The sequence below is a fragment of the Salvelinus alpinus genome, chromosome 15, assembly GCF_045679555.1.
Source record: "Salvelinus alpinus chromosome 15, SLU_Salpinus.1, whole genome shotgun sequence".
Classification (NCBI taxonomy): Eukaryota; Metazoa; Chordata; class Actinopteri; order Salmoniformes; family Salmonidae; genus Salvelinus; species Salvelinus alpinus.
This window is the reverse complement of record NC_092100.1, coordinates 14,717,481-14,730,106: the sequence shown is the minus strand read 5'-3', so window position 1 is coordinate 14,730,106 and position 12,626 is coordinate 14,717,481. Positions and strand designations below refer to the sequence as shown.

Below are 12,626 nucleotides of genomic sequence, written 5' to 3'. Positions count from 1 at the left end.
TTTGGAGGGCAGGTTGGTCAGGATAATGTCTATTAGGGTGCCCATGTTTACGGATTTAGGGTTGTACCTGGTGGGTTCCTTGATGATTTGTGTGAGATTGAGGGCATCAAGCTTGGATTGTAGGACTGCCGGGGTGTTAAGCATATCCCAGTTTAGGTCACCTAACAGAACAAACTCTGAAGCTAGATGGGGAGCGATCAATTCACAGATGGTGTCCAGGGCACAGCTGGGAGCTGAGGGGGGTCGGTAGCAGGCGGCAACAGTGAGAGACTTATTTCTGGAGAGATTAATTTTTAAAATTAGAAGTTCGAACTGTTTGGGCATAGACCTGGAAAGTATGACAGAACTTTGCAGGCTATCTCTGCAGTAGATTGCAACTCCTCCCCCTTTGGCAGTTCTATCTTGACGGAAAGTGTTATAGTTGGGTATGGAAATCTCAGAATTTTTGGTGGCCTTCCTAAGCCAGGATTCGGACACGGCAAGGACATCAGGATTGGCAGAGTGTGCTAAAGCGGTGAGTAAGGCAAACTTAGGGAGGAGGCTTCTGATGTTGACATGCATGAGGCCAAGGCTTTTTCGATCGCAGAAGTCAACAAATGAGGGTGACTGGGGACATGCAGGGCCTGGGTTTACCTCCACATCACCCGAGGAACAGAGGAGTAGTAGGATGAGGGTGCGGCTAAAGGCTATCAAAACTGGTCGCCTAGAGCGTTGGGGACAAAGAATAAAAGGAGCAGATTTATGGGCGTGGTAGAATAGATTCTGGGCATAATGTGCAGACAGGGGTATGGAGGGGCGCGGGTACAGCGGAGGCAAGCCCAGGCACTGGGTGATGATAAGAGAGGTTGTATCTCTGGACATGCTGGTCTCAATGGGTGAGGTCACCGCATGTGTGGGGGGTGGGACAAAGGGGGTATCAGAGGTACGGAGAGTGGAACTACAGGGTCCATTGCAAACCAAAACAATGATAATGAAAACTAGCCTGAACAACAGTATGCAAGGCATATTGATATTTGAGAGAGACATACAATAAGGCATAAAGTGATTGCAGGTCTTGATTGGGAGAGCTAGCTAAAACAACAGGTAAGATAACAGCAGCAATAACAGGGTGCTAGTCTAACACAGCAACAACAGGTAAAAATGGCGACGACTAGGCAGAGAGGGTCGGATTAACTACACACAGATCCTGAGTTAAAGCACAGAGCCGACAGATAAAACACAAATAAACAGAATGGAGTACCGTGAATTAATGGACAGTCAAGCATGCATCAGCTATGTAGCCAAGTGATCATAGTGTCCAGGGGGCAGCCGTAGATGGAGCAGAGGAGGCCTCCACTAAGCTAGCACGCGGCGTTTAAAGTTAGTAGCCCGGGGGGTGGTCTGCTCAGACGGAGGGGGTCTGCTCAGACGTGGTTGTGTCGACAGAGAATCCAAGCCAGATGGCGATGGCGAAAGAGAGGTTGTGAATTGTAGAATTGTGTTTGCTAACTGGTGCTAGCTTCGTGGCAGTGGCGCTAGCTGCGCTAGCCGCAAGCTAGCTGTGAGGATCAGAAGCAGTGGCTCAGGGATTACGGCAGGAATCCGGCGTTGTTGTCGAGAGACAGTCCGATGCTGGTAAATTGGTGAGTAATATCCAGGCTAATAACAGGGCTGGTGTCTGTGCAGAAGGTAAAAGCTACTAGCAGCGGCAAAAAAAATGGCTAAATTAGCTTGTAGCTGGTATTGTAGCCCAAGAATTCGCTGGTAGACCTCTTCAGCTAGCCGGCAGATGGGCCTAGCTCGAGGCTAGCTCAAGGCTAACTGGTGCTTGCTTCGGGACAGAGGTGTTAGCCAGTAGTAGCCACTCGGTTGCAGCTAGCTAGCTGTGATGATACGGTGTAATTGTCCAGAGCTTGCGTCAGGAATCCGGTGATGTGGTAGAGAAAAAGCAGTCCTATATGCTCTGGGTTGATATCGCGCTTGCAGACTGGCAGGTATTGGCCCGGTATTGAAGCTGGCTGTGTCCGAGTTGAGGGTGAAGACCGCAGCAGTGGCTAACTGACTACTAGCTAGTAGCTAGTTATCTGGCTAGCTTCTGCTTGGGGTTACGGTTCTGAAGTATAAAAAAAATAGCAGGTCCGTACCACATTGGGTGAGGCGGAATGTAGGAATGTATATTCAGTTCCTAGATGGAAAGTGAAATTAAAATATATACGAAATGTATACGAAAAATACGAAGACTATTTACTATTTACTATTTACACGCGACAGGACAATACAGGACAATACAAACACACGTCCGACTGCTACGCCATCTTGGATCTCAGTTGTCCTCCCTGTAACCCCCAGTCCCCCCATTCACACATCATCATCAGCCTGTTATTACAGGACCTAGAGGTAAAGTCCTCCCTGTACCCCCCACTCCCCCCGAACGGCATTCACACACCATCATCAGCCTGTTATTCCAGGACCTAGAGGTAAAGTCCTCCCTGTAACCCCCAGTCCCCCCATTCACACATCATCATCAGCCTGTTATTACAGGACCTAGAGGTAAAGTCCTGCCTGTAACCCCCAGTCCCCCCATTCACACATCATCATCAGCCTGTTATTCCAAGACCTAGAGGTAAAGTCCTCCCTGTACCCCCCAGTCTCCCCATTCACACATCATCATCATCAGCCTGTTATTCCAGGACCTAGAGGTAAAGTCCTCCCTGTACCCCCCAGTCCCCCCATTCACACATCATCATCATCAGCCTGTTATTACAGGACCTAGAGGTAAAGTCCTCCCTGTAACCCCCAGTCCCCCCATTCACACATCATCATCATCAGCCTGTTATTCCAGGAACTAGAGGTAAAGTCCTCCCTGTACCCCCCAGTCCCCCCATTCACACATCATCATCATCAGCCTGTTATTACAGGACCTAGAGGTAAAGTCCTCCCTGTAACCCCCAGTCCCCCCGAACGGCATTCACACATCATCATCAGTCTGTTATTACAGGACCTAGAGGTAAAGTCCTCCCTGTAACCCCCAGTCCCCCCGAACGGCATTCACACATCATCATCAGTCTGTTATTACAGGACCTAGAGGTAAAGTCCTCCCTGTAACCCCCAGTCCCCCCGAACGGCATTCACACATCATCATCAGCCTGTTATTCCAGGACCTAGAGGTAAAGTCCTCCCTGTACCCCCCAGTCCCCCCATTCACACATCATCATCATCCTGTTATTCCAGGACCTAGAGGTAAAGTCCTCCCTGTACCCCCCAGTCTCCCCATTCACACATCATCATCAGTCTGTTATTACAGGACCTAGAGGTAAAGTCCTCCCTGTACCCCCCAGTCCCCCCATTCACACATCATCATCAGCCTGTTATTACAGGACCTAGAGGTAAAGTCCTCCCTGTAACCCCCAGTCCCCCCATTCACACATCATCATCAGCCTGTTATTACAGGACCTAGAGGTAAAGTCCTCCCTGTACCCCCCATTCACACATCATCATCATCCTGTTATTACAGGACCTAGAGGTGAGGTCTCCCCCAACTCTCCCTTATACTCACCAGTCCTTTCCCACCCCGACCTTGTCCTCCCTGCCCTTCCCTCTCCACCCCAACCATGTCCTCCCTGCCTCCCCCTCCACCATTAAGTGGTATAACTGTCAGATTAAGTCGTGTCATTATGGGGTTTAACTGTCAGATTAAGTCGTGGTATAACTATCAGATTAAGTCGTGTCATTAAGTGGTATAACTGTCAGATTAAGTCGTGTCATTATCTGGTATAACTGTCAGATTAAATTGTGTCATTATGTGGTATAACTATCAGATTAAGTCGTGTCATTATGTGGTATAACTGTCAGATTAAATCATGTCATTATGGGGTTTAACTGTCAGATTAAGTCGTGGTATAACTATCAGATTAAGTCGTGTCATTAAGTGGTATAACTGTCAGATTAAGTCGTGTCATTATGTGGTATAACTGTCAGATTAAATCGTGTCATTATGTGGTATAACTATCAGATTAAGTCGTGTCATTATGTGGTATAACTGTCAGATTAAATTGTGTCATTATGTGGTATAACTATCAGATTAAGTCGTGTCATTAAGTGGTATAACTGTCAGATTAATTCGTGTCATTAAGTGGTATAACTGTCAGATTAAATTGTGTCATTATGTGGTATAACTGTTAGATTAAATCGTGTCATTATGTGGTATAACTATCATATCAGATTAAATAATGTCATTATGTGGTATAACTATCATATTAAATCGTGTCATTATGTGGTATAACTATCATATCAGATTAAATAATGTCATTATGTGGTATAACTATCATATTAAATCGTGTCATTATGTGGTATAACTAACAGATTAAATCGTGTCATTATGTGGTATAACTATCATATTAAGTCGTGTCATTAAATGGTATAACTGTCAGATTAAATCGTGGTATAACATTATGTGGTATAACTATTAGATTAAATTGTGTCATTATGTGGTATAACTGTCAGATTAAGTTGTGTCATTATATGGTAAAACTGTCAGATTAAGTTGTGTCATTAAATGGTATAACTGTCAGATTAAATCGTGGTATAACATTATGTGGTATAACTATTAGATTAAGTCGTGTCATTATGTGGTATAACTGTCAGATTAAATCGTGTCATTATGTGGTATAACTGTTAGGTTAAGTCGTGTCATTAAGTGGTATAACTGTCAGATTAAATCGTGTCATTAAGTGGTATAACTGTCAGATAAAGTTGTGTCATTAAGTGGTATAACTATCAGATTAAATCGTGTCATTATGTGGTATAACTATCAGATTAAATTGTGTCATTATGTGGTATAACTGTCAGATTAAGTCGTGTCATTATGTGGTATAACTGTCAGATTAAGTCGTGTCATTATGTGGTATAACTGTTAGGTTAAGTCGTGTCATTATGTGGTATAACTGTCAGGTTAAGTCGTGTCATTATGTGGTATAACTATCAGATTTGGGATGTTGTGTTCTACACTAACATAAAAGGCTAAAATGATGGTGTTCATTAATCTTCATCAGTCGAGACGGTTGTCATATCTATTTGGTTGACTTTAACCGCCCTGTGGTACCAATTTCAACTGTAATTGATTTATCATACTCAGAGATTCTTCTTCACGCACCACTTTCCCTCCTGAAATGTTAGCCGAACCCGTTGAGCCGAGAGACGTAGGTGTAGCCGCAGGGCACCACAATTTGGCAAACAAAGACTCGCGAGCCGCACGGTTCGTTAGCTCGACTTCTCGTCTTCAAAAGAGCTATTAAAACACTCCTCAGCCTTCTCCTCCCACGGATTTATGCAGGCATGCATGCACGCGCACTCACACTCACACAGCTACCTGTTGATATCTCTCCCCACAAACCGCCCGTCATAATAAGGGAGGCCTTTTCTTTTCTTTTTAAATTAATCCACCTTTGTATAAAATATATTTTTTAAGGAAAAGTTGGCAGTGAAATACAACTACAAGGTGGGGGAAGAAAAAGCTAGCGAACCAACGCGATTTGCAAAGTGGAACTAATCCAGAGAGCTTTTCTGTTGGGCATGCAGCCCCTCATGCAGCCCCTCATGCATGCCCAAACCACAATGGAGCCCACTGCTCCCTCTCTCTCTCATCTCTCCTTCCCTCCCTCCCTCCCTTTCTCCATCTCCCGCCAGCTGTCTGAAGTCAGCCTCCAGTTTCCCCTCTCGTCCCCTCCCACGTCACCACATTTGCATATTTGACCCAGATTAGCTACAGGCCCACCCACTGGGCGATGTGTGGGGAGGACCTGCCATCACTTCCAGACTCAGTTTCATCTGTCCTCCATAACGATGTGCTAAAGTCACCGCTAACAGGCCTCCCTTAGAGCCCCACTGAAAGGCCCTTAGAGACCCTGCTGGGGAGAATGTCCCCAACCTCCTCCATCTCTCCTTCCACCCAACCCCCAAACTGCAGCTTGTCCCCCCCCCCCCCCCCCCCCCTTCGCATGCTAAAAGCCTTTTTGGACTTGTTAGTTGACAAGCTGAAACATAGGTGTAAAACTTTGTTTACTCGCAATTCCTCCCCTGGAAAATATTCACCACAGTGTAAATGCGGAACGTGACACGTGAGCAAGGCCATTTAAGTAATTGGAAATTGTTCTGCAACACTTTAGTTTTGGTCACCCTTCTTTTTTTCTTTTTTTAAAAAAAACATTCCTAATTGACTCTGACCATTTGCATAATTGACATTGGCGGATCCTTCTTGGATCGGTTGGCACGGTGGGACAGGAGCTGGTCAGTAGCCAGAAAGGAAGTCTATACACCATATACTGGATGGGATAAGTGATGGTGATCTAGTGACTAGGGGTATGTCCAAAATGGCATCCTATTCTCTATACTCTATATAGTGCATCCTATGGTCCCGGGTCGAAAGTAGTGCACTTCATAGGGAATAGGGTGCATCTTGACTCAGTCTAAGTGACATGTGAATGATAGTGCTGCTGGAGAGCTTGTTGAGACCAGAGGGGTGGTGTGGAAACACAAATGATTGATTATGATCAGAATGGAGGACGCAGGACCCCCCTTGTGTGTGTGTGTGTGTGGGGGGGGGGGTCTGCATGTGTCAGGGAGGGTTTCATTATTACACTTGTCAGGCGCTGCCTGCAGAGAGACTTGTCAAAATGTTCCTGTCTCGATTCGCCAGCCGCCCTGTACTCTTTACTGTACACTAGATAAATGTAGCTCAACCAGTCCAGGCCACATCTCTAGCAAGGGCTCCCTAAGACAGAATGTGTGCTGTAGCAACCCATAACACTATGCTACGTTAACACAGCCTGATACTTCACATACCTGAACATGACTTATGGTTGAAAGAAGTGAGTGAAAGTTTACCAGGGTTGAGGAATGGTTTTACTGTTCTTCAACAAGACATTGTACAAGTGGCAACAACAAGCTGAATTGCGAGCGCAACTTACATTTTACAATTGGCAATACTAACTTAAATGTGTTGTTAATTAGGCCTGTGGTGATAAAATGGTCTCTCTACACTGCTGCTTTACTGTAACCAGTACTGACTCAGCAGTGCTCTATTACCATTAGCTAGAGAACAGTTGAACCAGTGAACTGGAGAGAAAGAAGAGAGGGTGAGAGAGAGAGAGAGGGTGACACACAGAGAGAGAGGGTGACACACAGAGAGAGAGGGTGACACACACAGAGAGAGAGGGTGACACACAGAGAGAGAGGGTGACACACAGAGAGAGAGGGTGACACACACAGAGAGGGTGACAGAGAGAGGGTGACAGAGAGAGAGAGAGGGTGACAGAGAGATAGAGGGTGAGAGGGTGAGGGAGAGAGGATGAGAGAGAAAAGTTGAGGGACAGTGTCTGACAGACCAATCAACCTGCACATGTACTCTACTGTATGCTTATTGTTATTGTTGAATGTATGGTTATTTTGACCCTTGGTTATTGTTGTTACTGTTGTCACGTTGACAATTTTGATTCTCATTTTATTTATTTTTATATTGTAAATATCCAAAATAAGCTTTGGCAATATGTACATTGTTACGTCATGCCAATAAAGTTAATTGAATTGAGTTAGAGAGAGAGAGATGGAGAGGGTGAGATAGAGAGGGTGAGATTGAGAGGGCGAGAGGGAGAGAGGGAGAGAGTGTGAGAGGGAGAGTGTGAGAGGGAGAGTGTGAGAGGGAGAGTGAGAGGGAGAGTGTGAGAGGGAGAAAGGGAGAGAGTGTAAGAGGGAGAGAGTGTGAGAGAGGGTGAGAGAGAGAGATAGCGAGAGGGTGACAGAGAGAGGGAGAGAGAGAGAGGGTGATGAGAGAGAGAGAGGGTGGGAGAGAGCGAGAGAGAGAGAGAGAGGGTGGGAGAGAGAGAGAGAGAGAGAGAGAGAGAGAGAGAGAGAGAGAGAGAGAGAGAGAGGGTGGGAGGGAGAGAGAGAGGGTGACAGAGAGAGGGTGACAGAGAGAGGGTGACAGAGAGAGGGTGAGAGAGAGAGAGAGAGAGAGAGAGAGCGGGAGGAGGAGTGACTGGGAAAGGGTGTGTCTGTCTCTGTGAGGTCAGTGTGGTTCTCTGTCCTGCCTGCAGCCACTGCAGCATTGCCTCAGCAAACACAGTAATTATTCAGTAGAGGAGTCTGGACACTCCCCAGCCCACCAAACAATAGGCAGGGACATGAAAAGACGGGGCACTTCAAAAAGGAGGGGTCTCTCCCTGTCTCAGGCTGGAAAGCAATTGAGGAAGGGCATCCTAAATGGCACACTATCCTAAATAGTTTCCAGTCAGACTCTGTTGAGGCTGTGTGTAGTGCATTATATAGGAAACAGGTTACCATTTGGGACATACGCAGAGAGAGAGCCGTGGTTCATTCTATTATTACTGTAAATACAATGGCCATATAGCGGCATGGCGATAGAGGATCGTGCCCTAGTTTCCAGTCAGCCTCTATTGATAGAGCCATAAATCACAGCAAAGTTAAGTGAATTACTGCAGCAGGGAGCTGTGGCTTTGATAATGTTTATGTGGTATCAGCTCACCATCTCTCTCCCATCTCTCTCTGCTTCTCTCTCATTCTGAGTTCACCATCTCTCTCTCTCTCTCTCTCTGCTTCTCTCTCATTCTGAGCTCACCATCTCTCTCTCTCTCTGCTTCTCTCATTCTGAGCTCACCATCTCTCACTCACTCTCTGCTTCTCTCTCATTCTGAGCTCACCATCTCTCTCTCTCTCTGCTTCTCTCTCATTCTGAGCTCACCATCTCTCTCTCTCTCTGCTTCCCTCTCATTCTGAGCTCACCATCTCTCTCTCTCTCTCTGCTTCTCTCTCATTCTGAGCTCACCATCTCTCCCTCTCTGCTTCTCTCTCATTCTGAGCTCACCATCTCTCCCCCCTCCTTCCCCCTTTCTCTCTCCCTCTCTCTCCCTCCCCCTCTCTCTCTCCCTCCCTCCCCCCTCTCTCTCTTTCTCTCTCTCTCCCCCTCTCTCTTTCTCTCCCTCCCTCTCTCTCTCTCCCTATTTCCCCATCTCTCGCCCCCTCTATCTCTTTCCCTCCCTCCCCCCTTTCTCTCTCCCGCTCCCTCTCTCCCCATCTTTCTCTCTCCCTCCCCCTCCCCCTCTCTCCCTCCCCCTCTGTCTTTCTCTCTCCCCCTCTCTCTCTTTCTCTCTCCCTCCCCCTCTCTCTCCCTCTCTCTCGCTCTGTTGCTGATATTGGAAATGAACAGAGAGAGTAATACATCACAGGCTTAAAGATCCCCTGTCTCGACCTCCCTCCCTCCCCCTCTCTTTCTTTCTCTCTCTCCCCCCTCTCTGCCTCTCCCTCCCCCCTCTCTTTCTTTCTCTCTCTCTTTCTCCCTCCCCCCTCTCTCCCCCCTATCTCTCTCCCTCCTCCTCTCTTTCCCTCTTTCCCCTCTTTCTCCCCTTCTATCTCCCTCCCTCCCTACCACCTCTCTATCTTTCTCTCTCTCTCCCTCCCCCTCTCTCCCCCTCTTTCTCTCTCCCCCCTCTCTCCCTTTCTCGCTCTCTCTTTTTCTCCCCCTCCCCCCTGTCGCACGTCCCAGCCAGGCATTATACTAATAACCAATAAACTAATGTTACCTCTATTAAGAACAGCCTAATTAGATTGTGCCGGTTACAATGAAATAGTTGATCAGCCTCGCTCCATTAAGTCTGTTACCCTGGGATACCATGTGGTGCAGGAGGACAGGGGAGAGCTGCAGTGCTGTGCTGCAGACATGCTCAGGTTGGTTCATTCAACCCACACACACACGTGTGTACAGAGAAGTGCGCACACACAAGTACTTGCGTTGACACACACACACACACACACACACACACACACACACACACACACACACACACACACACACACACACACACACACACACACTCATGCATGGTATCACACACACAGATTTGAATCTTTCAGGGTTTAAATAGTTAGTTGTATCATTGGTGACTACAGCCAAAACAAACAGACCCTAAATGCCTACATTTGTCCCCAGCACCTCTCAACTCACTGGTCTCAAGACTTCTGTTGGTCCAGACGTCAGGTGCTAATGTCACTAATGTACAGTAAATGTATATCTCATTGTGACAAATGCCACGTTTGGAGGTGTCAAGTCAAGGGCTAATATTTTTCCCTTGAGTGTGTGTAGGAAAGCGGACTCGTGTAATTTTGGTTGTCACGGAGGGTCCGTCCCCATTCTAATTGACAGTGAGGTGCATTATGGTCCGGGGGCATCTTGTCATCTGCACTGTGGGCCACCTGCCCTCTGTCACCACCATGTCACCAAGGCCTGTCATACTGTCTGTCACCGTGTGTGTGTGTTTCAATGTTTGTTTAAGAATTTGTGTGTGTGTGTGTGGGGGAGGGGGGGGGTTCCATCTATTTGCATGTAGCCCCACCATGTGTGATACTCCGTATCACCTCCTCTCTCTCTCTCCTTCAAATTCAACATGCTTTATTGACATAATAAACTGTCTCTATCCACCTCTCCCTCTCTCCCGTCCACAGCGAGTCCCCACGCCACGCCGTCGAGCCTCCACTTCCCCACGTCGCCCATCATCCAGCAGCCCAGCTCCTACTTCTCCCACCCGGCCATCCGTTACCACCCCCAGGAGAGCCTCAAGGAGTTTGTCCAACTTGTCTGCCCCGACTCTGGCCAGCAAGGAGGACAGGTGGGCTTCCTTAATGTAAGAACAAGGAGTCTTTTACAAGACATAAACCTTTTACATACCCCTTTTACAGTAAATACCCCTTTTACAGTACATAACACTTTTACAGTACATAACACTTTTACAGTAAATACCCCTTTTACAGTACATAACACTTTTACAGTAAATACCCCTTTTACAGTACATACCTCTTTTACAGTACATACCTCAAACATACATTCATTTTACAGTACCAACCCATTTTCCTACTCGTTCGATGCCTCTTAGCCCCCTTTTGATTCTTCTGTTTAGATTCTTCAGTAGTTTTATTTCTCCCTCTATAGAACTCTATGTTCCTATTGGTCTTTGGTCCATGCACACACCCTCTATAGAACTCTATGTTCCTATTGGTCTTTGTCCCATGCACACACCCTCTATAGAACTCTATGTTCCTATTGGTCTTTGGTCCATGCACACACCCTCTATAGAACTCTATGTTCCTATTGGTCTTTGTCCCATGCACACACCCTCTATAGAACTCTATGTTCCTATTGGTCTTTCGTCCATGCACACACCCTCTATAGAACTCTATGTTCCTATTGGTCAATGGTCCATGAACACACACTCTATAGAACTCTATGTTCCTATTGGTCTTTGGTCCATGAACACACCCTCTATAGAACTCTATGTTCCTATTGGTCTTTGGTCCATGAACACACCCTCTATAGAACTCTATGTTCCTATTGGTCTTTGGTCCATGCAGCCACACATATAGTAATACACATTAATGGGGGATTTTTTTCTCTGTTATAAGTATGCAGAAATACCATGGGGGAAATACTGTACATATGAAGTTATGAGAAGTGGTTGAAGAGAAAGCACTGCAGTGTGTGTGTGTGTGTGTGTGTGTGTGTGTGTGTGTGTGTGTGTGTGTGTGTGTGTGTGTGTGTGTGTGTGTGTGTGTGTGTGTGTGTGTGTGTGTGTGTGTGTGTGTGTGTGTGTGTGTGTGTGTGTGTGTGCCTGCGTGGGTTTGACTGTGTCTGCAGTTAGATAGTTTATATATTTGTGTCTAGGTACTGAATCTATACGCAGGCCAGTTTCCCCATCCACACTTTTTCATTTGCCCATTTAATCTGAATCCATCTCTCTGTGTACAATACCCCCCCTCCCCCACATACACACACACAATGAGACACTCTCTCTCTCTCTCTCTCTCTCTCTCTCTCTCTCTCTCTCTCTCTCTCTCTCTCTCTCTCTCTCTCTCTCTCTCTCTCTCTCTCTCTCTCTCTCTCACACACCTTCCACAAAAGTGGAGACAAATTTGAGCCAAATAACTACTGCGGGATATGCGTCAACAGCAACCTTTTGAAAATCCTCTGCATTATCATTAACAGCAGACTCATACATTTCCTCAATGAAAACAATGTACTGAGCAAATGTCAAATTAGCTTTTTATCACGTATTCACCCTGCACACCCTAATTGGCAAACAAACCAAAGCAAAGGCAAAGTATGCTCATGCTTTGTTGATTTCAAAAAAGCTTTTGACTCAATTTGACATGAGGGTCTGCTATACAAACTGATGGAAAGGGGTGTTGGGGGAAAACATACAACATTATAAAATCCATGTACACAAACAACAAGTGTGCGGTTAAAATTGGCATAAAACACACACATTTCTTTCCACAGGGCCGTGGGGTGAGACAGGGATGCAGCTTAAGCCCCACCCTCTTCAACATATATATCAACGAATTGGCGCGGGCACTAGAACAGTCTGCAACACCCGGCCTCACCCTACTAGAATCTGAAGTCAAATGTCTACTGTTTGCTGATGATCTGGTGCTTCTGTCCCCAACCAAGGAGGGCCTACAGCAGCACCTAGATCTTCTGCACACCTAGATCTTCTGCACAGATTCTGTCAGACCTGGGCCCTGTCAGACCTGGGCCCTGTCAGACCTGTGGCCTGGTCAGACCTGGGCCCTGACAGACCTGGGCC

At 46.6% G+C, this 12,626-nt stretch overlaps 1 protein-coding gene across 4 annotated transcripts in view; it reads left to right on the top strand.

The window, feature by feature from the left end:
- nfia (nuclear factor I/A) overlaps positions 1-12,626 on the top strand; it is a 272,699-nt gene that overhangs the window by 227,397 nt on the left and 32,676 nt on the right. For all 4 annotated transcript variants that reach the window (XM_071344270.1, XM_071344271.1, XM_071344273.1 and 1 more), the window contains one exon: positions 10,492-10,670. In XM_071344270.1, coding sequence (XP_071200371.1) covers positions 10,492-10,670 — 179 coding nt within the window. The remainder of the gene's footprint in view (positions 1-10,491; positions 10,671-12,626) is intronic.